Here is a 26,826-nt window from a genome sequence, read left to right as displayed (position 1 = left end):
TTCCCTTTAAATACTTTCTTTATTCATTTTTTTCTAAACTTCCTTGTTGTATACACAAGAGCCATTCAGTGTGTGATAGTTTTTCTCAAAAGGTCTAAGAAAATACTAAAGAGAAAACCGTAATAAAATAAAACAATAGCTAGATGTTTGGAGAAACTTAATACATTTACCCTGACAATAACAAGGTCTGTTTACATAGTCCCTTCACTCTACATTGTCATGCATACAAGAAAAAAATTACACTGTATGTCAAAAACACAACTGTGAATCACAAGCGTTAAAAATGAATCTGCACCTGTACTCTTACCCCGTCACTTTATGTCAGTTACCTACACGTGCGTCCGGATCCTCTGCGAAGCAGCGAGATCCTGGAGAACAGGAGTCTCTGGGACTCATCTTTGCATCTCCAGTCTCAGCTTAATGACTGTGTGCTGAAATGTCCATTCTTGACTATTAAGTGGACTGGTCTTTCTTTTTCATTTCTAATTTGACTCAAAGATCTCCTTGTTTTGACTATGCGCATGTACTTCCTTCACTAAAATAAGCTGAAGAACTTGGTATAGGAATAGACATTCACAAAACTAGTGACAGTAATTATTGCCAAGTGGTGATGGGAGGGAAAACACCGAGTGAAAGAGGTCGATCACGAAGCCTGCAAACTGCACAGTAATGTAAACTTATAACCGATAAGGTAGAGAATGAGATTGGCTGTAAGAAAACCTAGGTCCCATTTCAGATAAGATAACATATGAAAAGCATTGCAAAACTTCATCCAGCATCTAGTAAGCGCACTACAGAGATTAGTTCTTACTGTTCTATCAATACCTTCTGAACATATTCTTGTCTTTGAAAATTCCTTAACGTTACTTCTTGCATATTCCTCCTCACCATGATACCTCAGGATTAATGACATAGTGTTTGTAACGTGTTTTGAAATCCCTGAAGTGTTATAATCAACCCAAGTACCATTTTATTTATGCAAACTGTGTCTACCCAGCGAGTCCACTTAAATATCAAGGATTGGGAACTGCTGTCTCATAAGGCTTAATAAATGATCCCCTCCGGCTCTAAAAGCAAGTACTTTTTCAATGACAATGGAAGGGAAAGCGAAGGAATTGCTCTGTGGCATCTGTTGTGTAATGCTCTTCGGATGGCACATCTCGATAAATGCATGAGAGTCCTTGGAGAGTTACAGCACACAGTGAAGAGAGAGTGGTAAAAATCCCAGTATCTCTGAAAAGGAAGGCAAGACAAAGTTAAAGAGAGAAAGACTTCACAGTTTCCATCAATAAAGATCAAGAATGACTCATTTAGTACCTACTTTCCACTTAACAGGGGCTTTCTAAGAATCTCTGATGGTGGACAAAAACATAAAACATAAAATGGAGATTAAGAGGGCAGGAGGCAGTTTAGGAGAGAAGAGGAAGAAGCAGGGGAAATAATACGCTACAATTCAAAATGCAGGAAATAAGATCCACGACACGCATGAGAACTTTTGGAATCAGTCTATGCCAAAATAGCAATTGGAAATTATTCTCAATATTATGATATGCCCTTTATGTGCCTGCTGTGGCCGGTATACCCAGATATTTAGTGGAATGAAGGCTTAATGAGGCTAAGCAAGGTAAAGTAGCTTTTAAAGGTAAGATAGTAGCAGAGTAAGACTGCACCCAAGTCATCAGATCCATACCCAGGAAGTGCACTTTGCTCTCTATCTCTGATACCTCCCCACATTGTGACTCCAGAACCTGGAATAGCATGCTCGGGGGGCAGGTTTACGAAGGTAACAGAGTCCATAAATCCACAAGTGAGGACTTGGCTTTATCTGTAACTTTCTGTATGACCCCTGACAGACTTTGTAATCATCTATTCGCTGCCTGGTAACTGTTTCAAGAGATCTAAAAGTGAATAAAATAATCTGCATGAAACACTCGGATCTTCTGGTAAAAATGTTACATGAGCAATTCCAAGTATAATCATTTAATTCATCTACACCGAGGAGAAGAAAGTAAAACTGCCACCCTTACATACTTACTCAACTGACCCTTTTTAAAAAAGAATTATTTATTATTATTATTTTTAATTTGACTAGAGAGAGAGAGAGAAAGAGAGAGCCACCAGGTCTGGAACTCAAACCTCGGTTGACCATGCAGAAGTCCAGCACCTTAAGCACCATGCCACCTGCTGGCTCTCAACTTAACCTTAAATGGAAGAATTCTTCCCAAACATTCCCTGATTTCATATTTAGTGAACGAAACTACTCTCACACCTGCATTTTATAACCTTTGTCTCACTGCCTTTGAGTATGCTTTAAATGTATTCTCAAACCCAACTTTGAAATGGTAATTTTCTGTATTTCTATGGCAATCTGGATGTACTCGATAGTGGAAACTCTAGGAAGTGAACTGATTACTTACCTCCAAGTCATCATCAGGGATAGCTCTTCTCCATTTTATGTTCCACCTGATGTGTTCATAGGCATTCACTACGACTTCAATAGCTTTGGGACAAGAATGGCAAGCCTGTATCACCTGCAGAGGAAGTACAGAGTTTCGTTTGTTCAATGCACATATATGATTCATTCTTCTCACAGAGACATCAAAAATTCATGCACCTATTAGGCTCCCTGGACCCTTGACAAGATTTTGAGAAGCCTCAAGCCTCGGAGCACTCAAACGCACTGCCAAGTTCTTTGGAGGGCAGGCAGGTTAATAAAATAAGACTGACTTCCTTCACCATTCAGGAGCATGAAAAAGTGCTAACAAAAAAAGATGGACGTCTGAAGAATTGCTAGCTTTGCCCATAATTGAAGCAATTTTGAAAATAGCTGTTCTCAGAGGTCTCTTCCAGTTGCCCGAGAAACTCTTCCAGTTCTACAGAAAATTTTAACAAAAAGCATAATGCTAGTAATCTAAGAGTGGCTAGGTGACCTGAGGTAGAGCAAACTACAGAATAACATGCAAATTGACTAAAGCTATTCTTCCCAGTTCAATGTCTGAAGAGGACTGATGCCACATACAGACTACATTAGTTGGCACTTCGGCTCTCATCAACAAAAAAAGAAGACAGGGCCCACCAGATGGTGTAATGTTTACATTGTTGGACTCCCACATAGTTGACCACAGTTTGAATCCCAGACCCATTAACTTGAAACTCATGCCTGGCACATGTGTGTGCATGCCCAAGTTCCCAAAAGGAAAATGAAGGAGAAGGGATTGCAGTATGGCCATCCTGCTTCCCTTCCCCTCAGGGATTTCTTGATTTCTGTCTCTCTGTCTTTGTCTGTCTGTCCAGCAAGCACACACACACTAGAGCAAAAGTGTCTCTTAAAAACAAACAAGTAAAAGAAGACATAAAACTTAGTAATTTCATTAGTACATCTGTTCCAACGGTTCCTTGACTAACCAAAAGGACTGGAAAACTGCATCAAAGTGGCAAGCATTTCCTTCAGCAGACAGAAAGATTCAGCTTTAGATTTTAGATCACACTGAATGTTTATACTCTTGACCAGCTTTTGATATAGACATAAAGTTTTGACTTACCTGATTGATGAGTCAAGCAATATTTATTAGGTTGTAAGTGTAGGGCTATGTAATAAATCCCCCCAAAGTAAAAACACTAATTTCTAGTGAGAGGCTTATTATTAAGAATGAAAGGTAAAAACACATATATGGAACCAGACTGATGGAGATAAATGGTTGGTTCATGTATTTGTAAGATTAGATGGTTTTAAAAAATAGGAAATATAGAAATTTCAAGAGGGAGAGCTGAGTGCGTTGGTCAGGGAAAATTCCTTGGAGGAGATGAGTTCAACTTTATTCATTTATTTATTATATAAGTTTTACTGTATGTATTTTCTATAGCCTTTAGTTAAGCACAATAAGTGTATGTTACCTTTATAATAAAGAATATCTACATACAGTAAGAATTGACAGCTCTGGGCCACCTTGCATCAACTGTGGGTAAAGAAGGCCTGTTTGCTCTTACTCTGTAGAAGGGCATGGGTCAGGGATGGTTGGTTTCAGACATAGTAACAACTCATTTCTTGGGCCCAGCTTCTCCCTTCAGTTCCTGCTGCCCTTCAGCCACTGCAGTCCTAGTATCAATGTGGCAGCCAGCTCCTTTGGGGCTAGACTTCCCATTGACATAAACATAACCCAAGTCAGGTAGTAGTTGGCAAGGGACAAATGCAACCTGGAGCTTACGTGGGACCAGAGCGTCTAATATATGCTCACCTCAAATGAGCCTGGAGGTTGGGTTCTGGTCTTAGACTCACACCCCCATCATATTCTTCAACCTTGGTCTTGTTGCTTATGAGTTCAACTTTAGGTCTTAGAGGGTCTGTGGTATATGTGTACACCAGGCCTGTATGCATGCAGTAAGGCACCTATCTACAAGCTCGGCATCAACAAATGTAACATTGAGGTTCAAAGCAATGTACTTCAAGGGCTGTAATAAAGAACAGCTTCATTCTTTCTCTTTTTCCTGTCCACCCGAACCCACTCCCTAGCACCCTTCTTATTCACTCCTGGCATGATACCTCAGGTGGGAACTATACCTGTTTCTAGTTCATTTTTAGTAATCAAAAGTTCTCCAGTCATTCTAAACACAAGAACAATGTCAGTTCAGCAATTAAAAAAAAATGTCTATTTTAATTGAATAATTGTAATTCCAAATTTCACTGAAAGTAGAAGATTCCCTTCTCTGGTAGACTAGGCCTGGAAGACTGTAGTGGGAATGGAGATATTATGGATGAGGTATAAAGGAAATACGTATTTGGTCTTTGTTTCTGTTTTTTTTTCTCTTAAAACCCTTGGAATTTCTTGAGTGATAGGAGCAACATCACTTATTCATAACAAACTCCTTTCAATCGGAAAGACCAATCCTTGATTAGAAAATGGGAATGTCCAGCCCCAACTCTCAATCTCCAGGCAGGGAAAAGGAACCGGAGATTAAGTTCAATCACCAGTGGCCAGGAATTTAATCCGCCATGCCTGTGTAATGAAATTCCATTAAAAACCCTAAATGATGGAAGTCTGGGACGTTTCTGAGTGGATGAAGATATCAAAGTGCTGGGAGGATGGTGCTCCTGGATAGAAGATAAAAGTTCTGTATCCTCCTATATCCTGCCCTACGCTTCTTTTCCACTTGCCTCTTCCCAAGTTGGATCCTTCATCAGGAACTATATAAACCAGTTATAGTGAGTAAAGCACTTCAATGAGCTTTGTGAGTCATTTCCACACTGTCAAACCTAAGGAGGTAGTTGTGGGGTCCATCTGAATTTGCAGTCAGCCTGGAAGAAATGTAGGCAGCCTGGGCAAATCCATTTGTAGCTGGCATCTAAGGCAGGGACAGTCTGGTGAGATGGAGCCTGTGAAGTTTTTGTTTGTTTGTTTGTTTGTTTTTTTAACTATAGTTGATTTATTATTTCAAAACCAAGAAGTGCTGATAAGGCTGCCAGTTAGTTTTGTAAATGTCTTGTAGATATTTATACCACACCAATAGCATGTTTGTTTGTTTTACTAAAACCTCTCATTCACCATAATTACATTTTTCTTGTCAATTTAATAATATTCCTTTTTTATGTTTCATTATTTACTCATATTATTTTTAAAATTTAATTTTATTTATTATTATCATAATCTTTTTTATATTACATTGAATCACATATATCTTTACAGTGTATTACATTTCTTTTTCCAGCATGATTACCATTCATATCAGTCAGTGCCTGTGAAGTTTGATGCCGACTCCAGCATTGACATTAATGTCAGAAGACTCACAACCAGTTGTAGGCAAAGAATGGTAGACTTGGTTGGTGTGAGGAAAATATCTCAATGAACTTCTCTATTTCTCTACCTTTCTTCTCTTCTTTCCTCTCTAAAGCCATCCTTGGACTGTTCTGGGTTGAGGTGGGTAGAGGAAGAGGAAAAGGGAAGCAAAGGTCTTCGTTGGTATCAACAGAATCTCACAGTGATGCCTTCTATACCGGTTTCCTTCATTCATGAGCAGATTTTGTGGGTTACACAGAGAGCCCCCATCCCAGTTCGTAATTCCTAAATTTCTTGACAAAGGCAATGTGTCTCTTCAGATCGTTCCTTACAACTGGCATACCTCTTCAGAAGTTTCTGTGACCACCAGAATACCTCTACCTTCTTTTTTACCTAACAGCTCTATCTCTGGAAGTCCTCAGGTACAACCTACTTTCACTTAAAACCAACCCCAGCTGGTTTTCCAATGTGACCTACAAATGGTTCATGGGGAATCTGCCCCTCTGTCCCATCATTAGCCAAAGCACGCCTGAAAGTGCTGGGAGGGTGGTGCTCCTGGATAGAAGATAAAAGTTCTGTATCCTCCTATATCCTGCCCTCCTATATCCTCCCAGTTTAATCTCCTTTCTCTCCTTTGAACCAGACAAGTAGCTTTAGTCACAGACCCACTCCTTTAAATTTTCTCTCCACGAGTTACACAGCAGTTCCATTTTCCCTTAAAACTTCAAAGAACATAAATTAAGTTCTCTGAGCACTTTCGTCAAAGCCTCTCCCATTGGGTGTGCAAAGAGGAGGAAGACCTCTACCCTCTACCATTAAAAGGTAGCCATGCCTCTATACTTAAGCAGCTTTCTCCAAAAGAACATTCTACCTAATTTCTCAGACTGTCTCAACCTCAGTCTATTTTTGGACAAAAAAATTACAAAACTGCTTTTCTCTACTTCCTTTACTAGTTCTTAATAGGTGGTCAAGCATTCCACTTTTCAGTGTAGGTTAGTAAGTGCCTAATGTCCTGTGGTCTCAAGAGAAACTGACAGAAAGATTATCACTTAACTACCCAGTTAATTAAGTGTGTGTAAGTGTTAGTGCTATGTGTACAGTAGAGAGGTCAGCCTAAATGGAGGACCCATGTCAGGAAAGAGCTTAAGGTAGGAGCAGGTAAGATGGAGCCAGCTGGCAGCACAGCTGGAATGCCAGTCTGAAGAGCTTGAGATGGACTTGACAGGTAAGAGGAGGCTATTATATATTCTTAACAGGAAAGAGTTTTATTCAACCTACTCATTCCATTAAGAGGCCTTTATGGAGCCCTGTGTTTAGTACTGTGGCAGTAATTCTGAAAAGTTTATTACCTGTTTTTTGCCTTCAAGGGGTTTACAACCTACTTGAAGAGAAAAAGATAGATATTTCAAGAAGTTAGAGAGCAATATAAGTCAGTAAATAAGAAAAGACTAACTTAAAGATCATCAAGTGTCCCTTGAGCACCATGAGCAGAAGCTCAGAGGAGAAACAGCACAGCAAGGGCAGAGAGCAGTGAGGAGGCTGAAGGGAAGTGTACCAAACAGCTTCCGGCTAATACCTGTGTTAGTCCTGGGAATGAAGGGTACCCAGAACTGAAAAAGAATAAGGATGGCTTTTTACTAATCACATATATGGCAAGTAAACAGTACAGTTTTGAGGCTTGAGACCAAGAACAAAGAGGGGTGACACTGACAGAAATGAGGAATTCGTGTTAGTCTGCTATTGTTTGTAGTAGAAATACACAAGACTGGGTTAATTATAATGAGGTTTGGCCAGCCCTATAGCACAGTGGTTAACTAATGTGCATTGGAAGCTAGATCTCACATTGGCTGACCATGGTTCAAATCCCACCAGGCACTTGTGTTTGCATTCCTAAAGTCCTTACTGGAAGGAGGAATGGAGGAAATTGATTGCAGCATGAGCATGCCTCACTGGGGGTACTTGTTCTTTTTCCCTCTCTGTCTGGCAAGAACATGCACCTTTCAACAATCAAAAAGAAATCAAAATAAAGGTTTATTTGGCTTGTAACTCTGGTGACTGCAAAGTCCAAAGGTGTAGGGCTGGCATCAGGTCAGACTCTGGTGCTGTGTCACAACATGGTCAACGGAGGCAGAGAGAGTGGTGAGTGTGTGCAAAGAGAGACCCAGGGGCAGCTATCTTCATTTTATGCAACCCACTCTCACAAGAATTAACCCCTTCTCAGAAGAGTTAGAACTCTCTGTCTCTTAAGACAACATTAATCCATGCATGGGGGTGATGGCTCCATGATCCAAACTCCACCCATGAGGCATCACCTCTTAAAGGTCATACTGCTTCCCCGCATCACTACACTGGAGACGAAATTCTAAAACATTAACTTCTGGTCAACAAAGACTGATCCAAATGATAACAAGTATACCAATCTTGGAATGCACAGATAATAAGCAGGAGGATACTTGATCTATCATGTCTTAATATCAGTCAAAAACATTCATGACAAGGAACTTCAATGAGGAGACTAAAAGGGAAATAGAGATTTGTGCCCAATCAAAGTACATGCTGGCTAGGGCCAGCAGGTGGCATGGAGATTAGGCAGTTGGATCCCACTTGACCAACTACATGGTTCGAGTTCCAAACCCACCAGCTTGAAAACCATGCCAGGCACATGTTCATGCATGCCCAAAATCCCAAGTGGAGAATGGAAGAGAAGGGTCTGCAGTGTGGCCATTCCCCCTAGGGTGTGATTTCTCACACCCCTCTCCCATCTCCCTCTGGTGAGTGCATGCATTCTATAGCAAAACTATTTAAAAAAACAAAAAAAGTAAAGTATGTGCTGGCTCAAGCCATGCAGTAGTACTCAAAACAGGTATATTTTATAGATAATAGAGAGATGGTAGGTATCTTCCAGAGAGACAGAGCTTGTTCCTGGAAGCTGGCCACACAGAACAAAAAATTTAGGTAACCTCCAGGCCTATGGGAGTGAAGCAAGCAAACTCAGGTCTTTCTCTCTTTCCATTAGTCTGATGACTGAGAAGACTGTAGAATTCTCATCAAAACATGAAGCACGGCCAGCCTTAAAATGCAGTGTTTAACTGTTGCACAAAGGAAACTATTCCACATGGCCAACTAGGGTTCACGTCATGGCACTGTTGACTTGCAAAATACACTGGCATGCATGCAAGCCCACCATCCTGATGGGAAGCAGAACCAGAGCAAAAAGGATTGTGGCATGACCAGGCCCCACTGTGGGGCAGAGGAAGGAGATGCTTTATCTCTTTCATTCTCTCAATTTATCTTTCTTTCTTGTGTGCCCTGTGAAATAATAAAAAAAAAAAAACCAAGACTAAGGAAATAGTAATTTTCCTCTAAATTACACATCAAAACCCAGTTTGAATGGCCCAAGCCCAATGGGAACTAAGACAACAAGATATGGTGAAATGAATCAGAGCCATCTGCAGTGGGAATTGCAGACAAAGTTTTGTGAGAACTTTCTAGAACACAGTTTCAAATAGGAGGCCTGGTTCCAGCTGAGGACTGCATCAGCACCAGCAAACAGGCTACCCTACTAGAAGGCCTCCTCTAGAAATGAGATGTACTACTGAAGTGGAGGGTTGAGTCAATGGGATCTTTAAAATGTTCAATAACTAATTTTTCAGGAAAAAAATGTATATTTTATGCACACAAACATATTATAAATTTTGCTGATATTAAAATGTATAACCTATCATTTATAAATAATAACAGAACAACCACGTCTTTATTTTCAATTCTATATAGCCAAGTATTCTTAGAAAATGTTTACATTGATTTTCTACTTAATTTATTCAGTTATTGAGTTTTTTTGTTTTTGTTTTTGTTTTTTTGGAGAGGTTTTCACTATAGGGCGCATGCACTCGCCAGACAGACAGAGAGAAACATAGAGACAGAAAGCGAGAAATCACCCCCCCCAAGGGGGGATGGTCACGCAGCAATCCCTTCTCCTCCATTCTCCTCTCGGGATTTTGGTCACGCACGCACGCACACACGCCCGGCGTGAGTTTTAAGCCACCGGGTCCGCGAACCGCGGTCGACTACGTGGGAGTCCAGCGACATAGCCATTACGCTAACTGCTGATTCCCTTGAATTTTATTCATAACTAACTTGTGTCTGTAATTAAAGAGCACATGTAGTTCCTATGGGGCTGTTGGCTGATACTTTTATTGTATTAGAGTAGGACAAAAGTGAGATAATGGAGACATATGCTGGAATTTCACTCACTCATCAATGACATGAGCGACATTTTTGTGCAAACATATTAACTTTCAAGTCTTGGAAGCATTATTTCCTCAATTTTGGTGCTATTTGTAATGTAAGAGATCTAGACATAATACACTATACACTTTTAAGTTTAATCTGTATTCATAAGATTTTTCCCACTAATTTCTTAAGTCAAGGTATCGACAGAACAATAAATTAAGACCCACTTAGCATTTACTGGTTTCTGTGGTGTAAATGCTTCCATCACGATCTATTTTAAGCTACCAATGTGTCATTGGGAAGAGAAGGGTTGACACACAACATTGTACAGTGTTTCCACCATACAGAAATAATAAATGCAAATAACATCATGAATATAGATATGGAGAGTAAAATAACTAGCACATGTAGAGAAAATAATTAGGAAACAGAAAATGATTAGGAAGAAACACATTTTTAATATTTATTAACTTTATTTTTAGTGTACTTTATTTGTTGTATGCTTATATGTTTACAATTTTTAAATGGCTACATTTGACAATCACCTCTCAACATTCCTGATAATTTAACAATCAGGTCTCATGAGCTATTGTGAGCCCATTCCAGCACATAGCTGCTTTGAGTTACCCACATGTTTGAGAAGTGCAGTCACAGCCATTGCAAACTAAACGTACGTACTGATGTGTCAAAACAGTGACAGCATCAGAATCATCCCATCCAGTGGCCGAATCCAAATGAGCATGACATAAATACTGTGTAATGAGAGGATCTGTTCATGTACGTATTCTGGGCACAGTGCACAAAGATGTGCTGCTGACCAGGGCTTTTTCAGCCAGGTCTAAACAAGCAAAACAATTTCATATCATCAACCCAGAAGAGGCAAGCAGGTAGGCTGGGACAAGGCACCCGTCGCTATGGAAATGCTGAAGAGTTAGCAATTCTGAGCTTACAGAAAGTGTACTTAGAAGGACTCTTATCTGGGTATTTGGCATCAGCATGAACGAGTAATTTTCCAACATTTTGGTCTTGGAAAATTCAGGCAAATGGGATTGTATTTTTTCTTTGTAGCTGGGATGTGGATGGCAGATGTGTGTTTGTCTATAAAACAAATGGATGTCATCTGAGACCAATCGAATGTTTTGAACACTGATTATGAGCTATAATGTATAGAACTGTAGCTCACAGTGTCACAGAATGTTAGAGTTCCTTTTTTTTTCTTTCTTTTTTTTTTTTTTGGAGAGGTTTTTGCTATAGGGCGCGTGCGCTCGCCAGACAAAGACAGAGAGACAGAAAGCGAGAAATCACCCCCCAGGGGGGATGGTCATGCCACAATCCCTTCTCCTCCATTCTCCTCTCGGGATCTTGGGCACGCACGCACACGCGCCCGGCATGAGTTTTAGGCCACCGGGTCCGGGACATGAACCGCGGTCCAGGACGTGAACCACGGTCAACTACGTGGGAGTCCAGTGACATAGCCATTACACTAACATTCTGGTTCCCAGAATATAGAGGCAAAAACCTCTCCAAAAAAAGAAAAAAAAAATTGGGGAGGGGGCAGCAGGTGGTGTAGTGTTAAAGCACTGGATTCCCACATGGCTGAATGTAGTTTTAGTCCTGGACCCAGAAGCTTGAATATCAGGCCAGGCACAGTTGTGTGCATGACCAAAATCCCAAGAGGAAACTGGAGAAGAAGGGATTGCAACATGGTCATGTTGCTCTGTCTCTCTCCAGCAAGAGTAAGCACCCTATGGCAAAAACTTTAAAAAAAGAAAGAAAGAAAGAAAGGAAAGAAAGAAAGAGAGAAAGAAAGAAAGAAAGGAAAGAAAGAAAGAGAGAAAGAAAGAAAGAGAGAGAGAGGAAAGAAAGAAAGAAGAGAGAAAGAAAAAGAGACAAAGAAAAAGAAAATGTTTTGGAACATGCATATTGTAAAAAAAATTCACAAATTGCAAAATGTTTTGCACCAAAATAAACTCATATTTTAAGTCCGTTTATCTACAAACTTTGTGAAGGTCCTTCTTATTTATAATAAAAATCATTTATTACTTATGTAAAATTTGGATTTAACTGAGCATTCAGTATTTTACTTGGCAATCCTATTGTTGGCCCCTATACAGCAACAGTTCAAACTAAGTTATGAGTAGAAGAATGCAATGCATTTGTAGGCTATGAGCCTAACTTCATTTACTTGGTGCTTCAGTTTGTATTTGGCATACTCCCATACATCACAGAGAGACGACGTCTCAACTTTCATTATGGTAAAAAATTTAGGTGGCGGCAAACCTTAACCTGCTGTGGTCTTTAGAAGCACACAGTTAAAGCTCCTACCCTTCTCATTAGTTTTTGCTGACACGCTGACTGCTAAGTGGTCTGCTGACAGAAGACTTAGTTTTCAGAACATGAAAGTTCCTTGTAACCTGACAGCCTTCTGGCTCCCAGCTTTCTTCACTGGCACTTGAAGCTTCTTCCAGAACAAAGACAGTTGGACACGCCTTTTTCAGTCCTCAGTAATTATTTCAGCAGGCAACAACAACAAAAAGACTCTCCAGAGATAACAAACTCTAAATCCTCACTATATGCAGCTTGCACCATCAAATGACAACAAACTGGGAGGACTCCTGGGACCAGCAGGTGGAATAATGGTTGAGGTGCTGGACTCCCACATGGCTCACTGAGGTTCAAATCCTGGACCTGAAGGCTTGCTTTCTCACATTTTTTTTCTCTCTCATTCTCTCACTCTGTCTCTCTTTCTGGTCAAATTAAAACATAAATAAATAAATAAAACAAGTAATTATTAAAAAAAAAAAACCTGGAGAAGACCGAAAAGGGAGAAGCCATTGCCTCCTCTTCATCTTTGTCACCCTGAAAAACCAAAGATTCCCAGTGAACTTCAACTTCTGTGAGCCTTTGGGAGCTCTATTCTTTACTCATGGAAGAACAACTGGACAAAAAGTTCTTTCTACAGTGGTGACAACCAGAGAGAGCTTTAGATACATACCCTCATCACCTGACCCCTCAAAACATAGATAAACACACATCCTATTAAAAACAGATTCAAGATAAGCCTCTCTGCCATTCTTTCCATCTAAGTGCCAACATTAAGCCTCTTCAGCAGAAAAATGCTAAAGCCTCACTCTTATACATTGATCTATTGCATGCAGAACGATACTGATTGATCAAAAAGAACTGCTTGTACCCTGGGCTTCATATATGGCATTGTTCAGTGGCAGAAATCATCCTTCCCTCCCCCAAATCCTCACGTTACCTTTCCCTCCCCTAGAAAAATGTCTTTCTTGCCCTACAAGAAAACCCAATCTTGGTTCCCTGGGGTGTCATTTCCTCCTGAATTATGCTGGGAGAAAAAAAAAATCAAATGTCCTTTTGTACCCTGGAAAGCAATTGCAGACCCTATAATTCTTTTTTCCCCGCTTATGTAATTTATACACTGGCTTTCAGTGAAATACACCCTCTACAAATTTGCTTTGTATTTGGAAGACAGAATCTTCAGCTCTGACCTTGTTCCTTGTAAATAAGGAAACTGAATTCCCCACCCAGGAGAAAACAAATCACTTTATCTTCTGGATAAATGAGTCAGTCATTTACTTGTCGTAAAGATGACTCTCTTTGGGAAGCGGGCTGTGGAGTAGTTGTTCTAAATCACTTTGAAGCATCTGCATAGTGAATTGAATATTTTCCTTAGTTTTCCTGTGGGGGTGGGTGGTCAGCTCCCATACATAGTCTGTTGGGTAGCAACAAAATGTTTTCAATGCCAATCATCCAACCAGAAGTCAACTCTGTCCTAAATCTCTTTAGTATACGCCCAAACTTAGGAACCCAGAGAGGCAAACAGAACAGAGCAAGTAAATGCTGATGGTGGATAAAAAATGCTCTTTGGAACACATAATCATACACCTATTTGATAGGCTAATGGAACTACCCAGCAGGATTAGTAGAGGAGAATCCCACATTGGACCAAGAGCACATTTGCAGAAGAAAGAAACACTTTGGTTGGGCACCACTATTGGACTCCATGGTCTACCTGCCTCATTCACTTACTACTTAGACAATGCTGAAAAATATTTCCCTTGAAGGCCTTTGGTTCATATTTCATTCTCAGCAAACAGAACAGAGACTGCCACATAGTAGGTGCTCAGTAAAATATCTGTTAAATAAACAAATGAGTGAACTTGACTACCTACTCTGTGTGACTTGACAAACATTTTAACACTATTGGCAACACTATTGGCTTTAGCTTACTCATCTTTCACGTACGGGTAATGCCAGTGTCTACCTCAGAGGTTTATGGAAAAACCAACTCAATTCAATGGTAGAGAACCTATTTTGAGCTCAACAAAGGAGTGTCATTGTAACCTTATAATCATTATCCTATTCCTCCTCATCACAACCATTTGGGATTCTCTGTAAAACTTGTAGAAAGTTTCAGAATATTCTGAGCTTTACACATATTTTAGGAAGGGAATTATTTACTCTCCCATGAAGACACTGACAATGAAAAGTAAGAATTCCTCACTAAGATAGCAGGATCACTGAAGCCATTATGTCTTCATCTGAACATTCTCGGTGTATCCATTTGAAATTTGCCCTGAATCACTGCTCTTCCTTTTATTTTTTCTTTCTTTATTTCTCTTTTATTGTCAGAGAATGCACACAATCACCAGAGAAAGAGAGAGAGAGAACTCTCCAGTGTGTGTGGTCACACTACAATCCTTTTTCTTGCATTCCTCCTTCCCATTAGGATTTCAGACACACATACCATGCACTTGGCAAATTTTTTAAGCCAGGAAGACCAAGATTCAAACCTTGCTCAGCCATGTGAAATCCAACTTCCTTAATTGCTGAGCTACAAGAAGGCCGACAGAACCCCCTGACAGTGTTCAGTAGACCTTTTCTTCTAACCCTTAGTGTGCAGGATTCCAGATGAGCCTCTGACATTTTCTTAGGTACAAAGTAGAACTTAGCCTGAATTCAGTAAAACTTGTATTGATTTGTTTGCTATGGTCTTGCATTAGGTTGCTGGTCTATACTTCAAAACTACTTCATGTTAAATAAAAATTAGAATGAAGGAGATTGTATGTACATTGTTATTTGACTTGCTTATTTCAAAGTTAAATGAATTTTGACTTCCAGATAAATTAACATCATTAATCTGATGCAAAAATCTTCCTTGTGTTTTTATAGCACCCTTTATTCTTTAACTTATTATTTACGATAGCATATTAAAATCATCTCTCTAGGTGTTTGTCTCTCCCACTAAGTTCTAAGTTACTTGAAGGTAGGCACCATGTCACAGTCATATCAGTATTGTTAACATCTGGTCCCTGGAAACCCATGAAAGATGATCAGTCAATGTTAAAGAGAGAGGCTGTGGATGCTGGAGACAGTGTGGGAGGAGGATGAGAATTGGGAGAGGGTGAAAAGGAGAGAATCAAGGGGAATAAGACGCAATACATTTAAGAGACACAAAAGTGGAGAACTATGTGTTGATAATGTGTATGATCGTATCTTAGACTGGACTAAATTGTGTATTCATGTTGGGAAAATTCATTGTGTACGCTGTAATGATACACAGTGAGTGAATGTAAAAAATAATAATAAAAGAAAAGAGTGGCTGTAAAGTGCCATGGTACCAAGGTCAAATGATGTAATATTGAGTCCTGGCACTGCCGCTGTGTGAGCTCAGGCAAGTTCCCACACTGGGTCTGTTTTGACCTCTTTGGAATAAGCATAATTAGGGACCAGCAGTTGGCATAATGGCTATGTCGCTGGACTCCCATGTAGTTGACCGCAGTTCGAGTCCCAGATATGGTGGCTTAAACTCATGCATGTACGTGTGTGCCCAAGATCCTGAGAGAAGAATTAAGGAGAAGGGATTGCGGCATGGCCATCTCCCCATGGGGGGTTATTTCTCACTTTTTGTCTCTCTGTCTCTCTCTTTCTGGTGAGCACACATATCCTATAGCAAAAACCTCCCCCACAAAAAAAAAAAAAAAGAATAAGCATAATTATATCTCCTGTAGGATTGTTATGTGGACAGAAGTCTGACTACTTTTCCTATTTTTCCAAAGTCTTTTCAAAAGGGGACAGAGGAAGTCATGCCCACAAACATTAACAGACCATTTATTTTCTATTAACAGGATTCTTCCTACCTCCTGTCCCTGGCATAGTATATTTGAGATGTATATTTCAACCAATTACAGTATATTCTTGTGCTTATCTCTTCCCAAGACACAGAACTTCTCTTTTACTTGAGATGTAGATTAAGCCTTTCTTTAAGACACAGATCTTCCCTTCCAATCACCAACCTAAGAATTGTGGAACCCACCTATAACCTACAAGCTCCCGCTTCGACATGTCCTGTCTTTTTGGGCCAGATTAATGGAAAATTTTTTCACTAAATGTTGTCTGTCAATCTCAAAAACAAATAAAAGGAACCCCTGTACATGATCACCCCGAGAAAAGACATGTATGCCTCTTCTCCGGGCCTAGGTCACTCACAGTTGACTTGGAAATAAACCACATTAATTATTAATTATTAATTTTACAGTTGGTTATTTTTTTCCATCGACAGTTACAAGAAGTCAATGGATTAATTAAGAAATACAAAATGCTAAGCTTGTCTCATAGGACAGTGGTCAGGTGCTGTGCAGGGAGTTGGATCCCAGATTGTCACCTGTGGTTTGAATCCTAGTCTCAGCAATTTGAAAAACACCCTCAGGATGTGTGCTCGTCCAAAATTCTGTTGAGATGGAGAAATGAAAGAAAAAGGATTGTGACAAGAGCACGTCCCACAGTGAGGTATTTCCTCTCTTTCTCTCCCTCTTGCCTGCTCTCTGTTGAGCATGAGCACATCTGGAAATTAGAAAGAGAAAAAGAGAGAGAGAGAAAGATGAAAGAAGGAAGGAAAACAAAAGGCATATAATAATGTGCTTAATTTGGTATACATAATAAATATAATTATCAGTACTTAAAACATGTTATCTTTCAGTAAACCAGACCGAGTGGCCCTTTCATGGCCATGAGTTAACTTAGTTGCAAAGCAGGCTGAGTCATCTTTAGATCAGACATTCTGCTTAAAAGATGGTAAGTGGTGGGACCAGCAGTTAGCGTAATGGCTATGTCACTGGATTCCCATGTAGTCGACCGAGGTTCAAGTCCCGGTGGCTTAAACTCACGCCAGGCATGTGTGCATGCGTGCCCAAGATCCTGAGAGGAGAATGGAGGAGAAGGGATTGCGGTGTGGCCATTCCCCCTGGGGGGGGGGGCCCCCGTGGGGGGGGGGGTGATTTCTTGCTTCTGTCTCTCTCTGTTTTTCTGGTAAGCACACACGCCCTACAGCAAAGATCTCTAAAAAAAAAAAAACAAAAAAGACAACAAGGTGGAGGAATCAAGGGGAAAAAAGAAAGAAGTAAAACAGTTAAGAAACAAAATGGAAAATTATCTGTTGAAGATAATACATATAGTAGTATCTTTGATTGAGCCAGTATACAGTATATTCTGGATGGGAAAATGCTGCATTGTGTGTGCTATAACAATATACAGTGAATGAATGTAAAATAAAAAAAATAAATAAAAAGATGGCAAGTGTACCTGTCTGACACCATTCATCTTTTTTGGCAGACTTAACTCATCCCCCAGGAAGCCACCACTAGTTCATCAGGGTTCACACAAGACAAGAAAATTTATCTGTCACCTTTCTTCTCCTTCCCAGTTCTCAGGGCCAGAGTTTCAACAAACTCCATCTAGGATCAGACAGCTGGGATTGGGTGTATAAATGGAAGGCCCGATTCCAGATAAGAGGTAGTTAGCCCAAAGAGTAGAACCTCAAGCCTGAGTTACCTGGACTTTTCAGACCGAACTGCCATTTGAGTCTCAGGTGCCCTGCTGAGTACCCATGGTGCACAGGCTCACCTTGTGGAACTGTGGAGGGTATATTCGTGCAGCGCCATGGTTTGCTGGTAGCAGAGCTCGGGCTGGGCCGCAGGTCGCACGGAGGTGACCTTCAGCACGTACTGGATGGCCGCACAGCCGTTGATATCCATGAGATTGGCTTCGGCACCAGCTTCCAGCATCATGTGCATGAGCACGTGGTCACAGTTCCAGGCTGCTTTGTGCAGAGGAGATTTAAAGTCGTCGTCCCTAGCGTTGACCTCGGCTTTGTAGTCTAGCAGCATGCGGCAGATGAGGTGGTGCTCCTTGCTGTACTCCTGCTCCTTGAAGCGGAGGGCCCAGTAGGCTGCAATTGCCAGAGGGGTCTCCATGTGGGCATTCACGCTGTCCACTATGGCCCCGTGCTCCACGTAGAAGGCCACCAGCTCCGGGAGCCCAAAGTGGGCAGCCGTGTGCAAGGGCGTCTCTTCATCTTGGTTGTTGGTCTTCATGTTCACGTTTGCCCCTGTGAAAGGAAATGGAAGAAGACAATTTTCTAAGCATATTTGCTATTATTCCCAAGGTTCATTAAATAGAAAGGGTTTTTTGCTGGTTCTCTTTTAACCTCTGACTGACCTTCTTTTTTAACCTCCCCCCTCCCCCCAAGTTTCCTTTCTGGTCCTCATGGAAGTCACTTCTTTGAAACAACAGTGCCATCTCCTGGACAACCAACAAACATACCCAGGAAGAAGACCAAAGGCTGGAGCACCCTGAATGTCATTGTTTTCACTCCTGAGGGGATTTGGAAATACAGAATAAAGTCTATAACTAAATAAGTTTTATCAACAATACAGTTAGTATCATTTAAAATCAAGTGTATGGCATCACCTTTGAAGCTTACGAGTGCTTTTAAAAGTCATTGTTTCTGTTTTAATATTTCATAGAACGTTTTTCTTCTTTTTCAAAGCAGGTGGACTTAAAAGTTACTGGTGTAAGCAAATTTTTAAAAGCTGCTAAACAGGGACCAGCAGTTAGCGTAATGGTTATGTCGCTGGACTCCCATATAGTCAACGGTGATTTGCTTCCTGAACCCGGTGGCTTAAAACTCATGCTGGGCGCGCGTGTGTGTGTGCCCAAGATCCCGAGGGGAGAATGGAGAAGAAGGGATTGTGGCGTGACCATCCCCCCTGGGGGGTGATTTCTCGCTTTCTGTCTCTGTGTCTCTCTCTCTGTCTGTCTGTCTGGTGAGCGCACGCCCTATAGTAAAAACCTCTAAAAAAAAAAAAGAAAAGAAAAAAAAGCTGCAAAACCTTTTGACTGAAATTACAGGATTAAGGCCACCTAAATTTACAAGTCTCCTGTGTAACACAGTGAAACACATGCGTGCACACACACACACACACAAACTTTAGTCACCAAACTGGACTAAACCATATTTTGCATTAAAAGTATTGGAAACTTATATTAGCTAGAAGTAGAGTACATAGTAGATATACTCATGAAAAGAAGTAAAATGATTCAAAGGCTGTGACATGTTTGATTTGTGGTTGAAAAAGGATATTAGAAACTGAAATTTTTGTCCTTAGAAAACTCCTCAGAGGGACTAGCAGATGTTGTGAAGGTTACATTGCTGGACTCCCACGTGGTCAATCATGATTTTGAGTCCCAGATCTGGAGGTTTGAAACCCATGCTGGGGGCATGTGCGTGCATGCCCAAAATCCCGAGAGGAGAATGGAGAAGAGGGGATTGTAGTGTGACCATCTCCCTTGTGTGTGGGGGGGGGGAGGTGATTTCTCACTTTCTGTCACTCTGTCTCTCCAGCAAGCCCACAACTCCCTATGGCAAAAATCTCTTTCTAAATAAAAAAGAAAAAGAAGAAAATGCCTCAGAAATTGTTTACTATAGCCTACTTATTTAACAGACCAGAAAACTGAAGTGAATCTTATTTTTCTGATAAGGAATGCTAACTAGAATGGTGAACTTGAAAAGCTAAAATTTTTCTTTTCTCCCTAATTTGACAGAGTGAACCAAATGACCCCTGGGGGTAAATTCCATAATCAATTCAACTGAAATTTTTTAAGCTACTCGAAGTATAAATCTGAAGAGACTATTATTATTATTATGCCAGTAACTAATATTTATTAAGCACTTAGCCATGTGCAACATTCTGAGCTAAACACAACCTTTTACAATAGGTACAGTTTTTATATTAATTTTACAGATGAGAAAATTTGTATTTAGAGAAAGAATAACTTGCCCAACATACACCAAACTAGTGAGCAATAGAATTGAGGCTTGAAAGCAGAGAGCCCAGCGTCAAGATCCCTCATCACTGCTATTCCACTTAATTATTATTTTTCTGGAGGAAAATTTCTCTATACTCTCTTTTGGTATATGAAAATTAGCAAGTACTAGAAAATAACACTGACTTTTGTTCATTTAAGAAATCTATTTTACATTTATTGCTTTCTTATGCCTTTATTTATAGCATTCCCCCAAACATATGAGACATAATTGAGAAATGCATTACTCCTACCAGCATGCTCAGTATCCTATGCAAAATCTACCCCTTTAGGGAGGTTTGCAAGAGTGCGTTGCTCTCTGTAAACTTTGCAACTGTCTATATTCCTAACTTGCAGAATTATAAGCTGAGATCGTTTTTCATGGAGTCATCTGTATTGATCAGTATTCCGGCCTGGGGAAGTTCTGGGTTAGGTCTCCTTTCAGGTCAGCTCTTCTCTGCGCTGGAGTGAAATGGAATGAATGAGAAAGTTCCCAGAAGCCACATGCGGGAGCTCTTCAGAGGCTGGAGGATTTCCAGTAAAAAAGAAAATCAAAGGGTCAGGATGAAACCTTTACAGGCCAACTTGGAACAAACCACATCCTTTATTTTTAAAGTGTACTTGGACATTTACTATTGATCTTTGACCTCTTGGTCCAACTAGCTATGCTACAGGGGGTTTCTTTTTCTGAATCAGAACGCCTGATTTTTATACTTGAATTGTGTCTTTGAGTATAATGTGGGGAATTTGGCTACTTTCCCACATAAGATCCTGATTTATTCAAGAAATTAGAAAGTAGGAATATAAATTCTTGGAAATTAAAAAAAAAATTGAATGTGAAAATATAATCCATTAGTTTTCAAAAGCTGCTATAACAGATTGCCACACACTAAGTGGTTTAAAGCAACAGAATGTATTTTTCCAGTTTTGGAGACTAGAAGTCCAAAATGAAGGTGTCAACAGGGTCGGTTCCTTCTGAGAGCTCTAAAGGAGACTGTCTCGTATCCTCTTTTGGCTTCTGGTGATGACTGGCAATCCTTGGTGTTCCTTGGCTTGGAGGAGAGTGGGACCAAGGACAGGACCTCTGTCACTACAGAAACTGTCCTGTCTGCCCAGATTCAAGAAAATCACATCACCACGTGATATCCCTAAACCAGCTCCTCTTTCCCCTGTCTGCCATGATGGTCTTGATGTCTTGCAGATGCCGTGTGTGAGAAGACATGACTGTTGAGAAGGAGAAGTCGCCCAGGTCAGAGCTTCTCCGCCCTTTCAGACACACTCTTCCTATTCTACAGTGAAATACATCAACACTATCACCTGTCTGGAGCCGGCCCTGTAGTCTGGTGATTCAGGGAGCTGGAACCCACATGGCCTACTTCAAATTTCACACTGGCAGCTTGAAAAAAAACACTGGGCACATGTGTATGCGTGTCCCAAATCCTGACAGGATGGACAAATGGGGAAAGGATTGTGGCATCACCAAGCCCTATTGTGGGTGCTTTATCTCTCTTTCTCTCTTCTATCTCTCTCTTAGGGGTGCCCATGCCCTCTAGCATTTAAAAAAAAAAAATAAATAAATTGTATCTCATATTTGAACCTGCTTTTCTCAGTCACATTATTTTTTGGAGTGGAGAGCTGATTTTTTTCAATTTCAACTGTGAAATAGAATTATATAATTAAATCACACTTTAGCTATGCCATTACTAAGGACAGTTAAGTTGTTTTAACTTTTTCACAAGTACTTTTCAAGTTGTATAGTAGTTCCCTGAAAGGGAGAATAGAATTACTGGGTGGTAACATATGAATATTTTCAACTATATTCAATTATACTCATCAGTTCACCAGTGGTTGTATCAATTTATATGCCCACCTGTAGAGTTTCAAAATCATTTCCAACACTTGATACCATCCAACTTTTATTTAAAGAATATTTTTTAAAATTTTATTTATTTATTATTATTTTTTTAAATTGCTATAGTCATCAGAGAGAGAACCAGAGAGAGAGGGAAAATGAGAAAGCAAGCTGCCAGGTTCAGGACACGAACCATGGTTGGCCATGTGGGAATCCAGCACCTCAAACACCATGCCACATGCTGGTCCCTACTCTCAAAAATTTTAATGTTTTCCAATTAGCTTGTATAAAATGGTATTTTTATTTAATTTTTATTTCTCCACTTACCAATAGTCTATCTCCCCATATGTCTTCTGACAACAGGATGTGTGAATTGTGTATTTATAGCCTCTGTCCAGTTTTCACTGAGTTGTTTTTGTTTTTATTATTTTTTAAGAGCGATTTTTGCTATAGTGCATATGCACTTGTTGGAGAAACAGAGATAGACAGAAAGCAAGATATCATCCTCCAGAGGGATGGCCATGCCACAATCTCTTCTCCAATCTCTGAATTTTGGGCATACATGCACAAGAACCTGGCATGAGTTTTAAACTGCTGAGTCTAGAACTTGAACCATGGTTGGCCGTTACACCAGCTGGTAGTCCCTTTATTATTCACTTTTTAAGATATATAAAAAATTGTTACAAAAGTGATAAAAACTTTGTTGAAGTCAAAGGACTTAAATAAATAGAAAGTATATTATGTTCATAAATAGAAAGACTCATTATTTTAAGGCTGGCAATTCTTCCTGAATTAATTTATAAATTCAATTTAATTTTGAAAAAGATAAGTAAAAAGAAAAAAGGAGGCAGCCAGCCCATAGCCTGGTGAGTAAGGGAATTGGAATTCACCTGGCCAGCTGCATGGTTCAAGTCCCAGATCTGGAGGCTTGCACAACACCCTGAGTGTGAGTGTGTGTGTGTGTGTGTGTGTGTGCCTAAAGGAGGGAGAAATGGAGAAAAAGGGATTGCAGCATTACTAGTCCCCATGGGAGGTACTTCCTTCTCCTTTTCTCTCTGTCTGTCTCCCCACCTTTGGCTAGCTTGCACACTCTCTGGCAAATTAAAAAATAAATAAATAAGGAGGAAAGAAGAGATAGTAAAGAAGAGATATTAATCCTATCAGATATTAAAACAAATTGTAATTAAAACAGTGCAGGGTCCAGCAGGTAGCAGAGTGGTTAAAGTGCTAGACTCCCACATGGCCAACCATGGTTTGAGTCCTGGACATGACAGCTTGAAAATCACATCTGGTGCATGTGTTTACATGCCCAAAATCCCAAGAGGGGAATGGAAGAGAAGGAATTGCAGCATGACCAACCCCCCTTGGGGTGTGATTTGTTACTTTCCCTCTTGTTGTCTCTCTCTGCCTCTCCAGCAAGTATACATCCTCAAGGCAAAAACTGATGCATGAAGAGACAACTAGACAAATAAAATGTAATGTAGAGCCTAGAAACAGACCTAATTATGGAAAGTGTCTGTAATAACAGATTGGAACTCAAAACTAACAATGCTGTAAAAGCAAAAATTAGATATCCAAGTATGTATAGATGTGGGTAAAAGGAGTGGAGTGGATGTTAAATTTCAGATAAACTAAAAACAAAAGGCTAAATAATAAACATGTAAAATAAAATAATAGGAGTCAGGATTGGAAGAGAATGGGCAATATTCCATATTCAGTTCCTGTGTTTCCCGAATAACCTTTCAGTTTATTAACTTTTGATGGAGGCAGTGTAGGCCCAATCTTCTAGATCATTCAGTCCAGGCCTTTTAGTAGATCTCAAACAATAGGATGTTATCTTCTTGACTCACCATCCACCAATTTACCATGTTTGTGCACTTTCCAATAATCCTGAGTTTGTAGACAGAGTGTTGATTATTTTCATTTCTTTGTTCAGTCTTCCAGCAGGTTGGAAAGGCAGAGTGAGAATCTGTTAATGGAGTATTTTGTTTCTGCTTCATTTGCCCACAATTCCTTTAAACATCCTGCATTAGAGTCCACCATCTTGTCAGAAGAGTATCTGCCCTGCCATGGATGCGGAATACACTCAGGATTCGAATTATTTCTTTTTCTTTCTTTCCTCCTTTCTTTCTTTTCTTTTCTTTACTTTTTTTTTTTTTGAGAGTTTTTTGTTGTTGTTGTTTTTTGTTTTGTTTTGTTTTGTTTTTTGCTATAGGATGCATGTGTTTACCAGAAAGACAGAGAAAAACAGAGAGACAGAAAGTGAGAAATCACCTCCCAGGGCGATGTCCACGCCACAATCCCTTCTCCTCCATTCTCCTCTCGAGATCTTGGGCACACATGCACACGTGCTGGGCATGAGTTTAAGCCACCAGGTCCAGGACTAGAACTGCGGTCGACTACATGGGAGTCCAGTGACATAGCCATTACACCAACTGCTGGTCCCTTGAATTATTTCTTAAAACAAGTATGCATGATATGATTTCATAAAATGCCCCAGTGTAAATGTCCACCAAGCCCTCTTCACTTTCATCTAAGTCAGAAGAGCAAGAGTGGGCTAGTCTCATAGCACAGTGGTTAAGCGTGGTCACATAGATGACTATGGTTTGAATCCCAGCCATAGCAACTTGAAAAACTCTCCAAGTATGTGTGCATGCATGTCCAGAAGTCCAATGGGATGGAGAAATGAAGAGAATGTGGCATGAACATTCTCCACCGGGGTGTTGTTTCTTTCTCTCTTTCTCTTTCTGTTCTTCTTTCTCTGGTGAGTATATGCCCTTTGACAATTAAAAAAAAAAAAGCACAAAAATGAAGAATCTTGCCACATTTTCTAGATATTATAATCCTCTTGGGATTTGGAGTATCCATTAAAACTCCTACACTGTTGGTCTCAACTAGCCCAAACTTGAGCATTTATTTCATCTGTTCTTTGAAATGTTGTTTTTTGGGAACAGGATCTCAAGTGTTCATCTCAAGACTCATTTATTTATTCAGCAAATATTTAATCAGTTTCTACTCTGTTTAAAGTATGGGAGAGATCGGTATACAAAATGATTGAGATTTCTTCTATCAAGTAATTTATGTACAGGTTGGAGAGAGAGGAAAAATCATGCAAGTAAATACAAGGTAATTTCAGACAGAGATGAATACAAAGAATAGAAACCAGGGCACAGTGAGCATGACCATGAAGGCTGACTACTGCAGACTGGACTTCTTACCTGAGACTAACATTGAAACAACTGGGAGAAAAACATCCCAGGCAGAGGGAAAGTAAAGACAAAGATTCAAACATGCTTGGGGAAGGAAGAACATAAAGTTGAAACTACAAGCATGATATTGAACCTTTTATGCCATGTAGAAAATTTTAAGCTTTTTTTTAGGGCATATGTATTTGCTGGAGAGAGAGAGACAGGGAGACACAGAGAGAAGGAAAGTGAGAAATCAACCCCAAGGAGGATAGTCATACCACAATCTGTTCATCTGTTCTCCTCTCTGGATTTTGGGCATGCGCACATACCTGGTATGATTATTAAGCTGCCAGGTCTGGGACTCAAACTACAATCAGCCATGTGGTAATCCAGCACCTATACCACTATGCCACCTGCTGGCCCCACTTAAGCCATTTTTTTAAAGCTTAGTTTATTCATTTCTTGAAAGAGAGAAGCATTCTTGATGCTACCACACGACGATTCTACCCCAGCTACCAACCCACCATGTTCACGTTGACCTGAGACCCAAATCTGGACCTCTCGTGTGGCTTCAGTATCACGCAGCAGCACACAACCACCTCACCACAACAGCTGGGCCTAAACCATTTTATTTCAATATAGTCCTTAAAACTCGTGGCAAGAACTGAAAATATTTCCTTGGTTTTGGGATTGCTGTCACATTCAATACTCTTTTTAAGTACTTTAATCAGGTGTCACACTGTAACACAAAAACATACACGTATAAACAAACAAACCAAAAATACTCTCCATTTAAAAAATTTCATTTCATTTTGTGTTAGTAGAAAGGTAATGCCACCATCTTTCCCAGAAGGCTTTCAGAAAACGTTCTTTGTATGCACATAATCTGATGTATCTTTTCTTTCTGTTTTTGTCTCTAAACTTTATCATTTTATATTAGATAACACTTTTAATAAAGCACACTCACTGGATTTTAATAAAGCACAAGTCACAGGAATTTTTTTTTTATCCAGTAATAGAGTATTTCTTTTGATAATTAGTTTAAATAAGCTTTTGTCATTTAGTAGCTAAATGTTTTTAAACAACCCTGACCATGTAACTTACAGGCACTGGCAACCAAAATAAAAGGATATGCATTAACTACCTTCTAAGGAATTATTTATTTAATTGTATTTATTATTATTATGATTATTATTATTATTAATTTGCTATAGGACGCATGCACTCACCAGAGAAAGAGACAGAGGAAAAGAGAGAGAGGAGAAACAAAGGAGAGAGAAAGTGAGAAAGCAAGCCCACCAGGTCTAGGATTTGAACTGCAGTCAACCACGCGGGAGTTCAGTGCCTCAATCACCATACCACCTGCTAGCCCACCATAAACTATTTTCATAGATAAATAAGTTTATCTATTTATTTCTATTCTAAGAGAAAGAGAGAGAGACAGTCATTCCCAACAGGGTCCATGCCATGATCTACCCCAGCCTCAGCCTGCCCAAACCACAAGCTTACATGCCCAGCATGTAGAGGGATGCCCTCAGGGGTGTGAACCCAGGACTCTCCCATATGGGTCTTTCGCATTATAACTATGTTAATATCTGGTTCAATAGATGAATCT

General features: G+C 40.0%; 1 protein-coding gene across 1 annotated transcript in view; it reads right to left on the bottom strand.

Moving 5' to 3' along the window:
• Window positions 1-10: 10 nt before the first annotated feature.
• ASB4 (ankyrin repeat and SOCS box containing 4) overlaps window positions 11-26,826 on the bottom strand; it is a 78,115-nt gene continuing 51,299 nt past the window's right edge. The window contains 4 exon segments of the mRNA XM_006157495.2: window positions 11-1,233; window positions 2,418-2,531; window positions 17,931-17,974; window positions 17,977-18,414. Of these exon segments, the coding sequence (XP_006157557.1) occupies window positions 1,045-1,233; window positions 2,418-2,531; window positions 17,931-17,974; window positions 17,977-18,414 (785 nt within the window). The 3' untranslated portion in view covers window positions 11-1,044.

Source organism: Tupaia chinensis, unplaced genomic scaffold (genome assembly GCF_000334495.1).
Source record: "Tupaia chinensis unplaced genomic scaffold, TupChi_1.0 Scaffold000544_1, whole genome shotgun sequence".
In the NCBI taxonomy this organism is placed as follows: domain Eukaryota; kingdom Metazoa; phylum Chordata; class Mammalia; order Scandentia; family Tupaiidae; genus Tupaia; species Tupaia belangeri.
The sequence above is the reverse complement of the archived record's forward strand: the minus strand, read 5'-3'. Positions and strand labels throughout refer to the sequence as shown.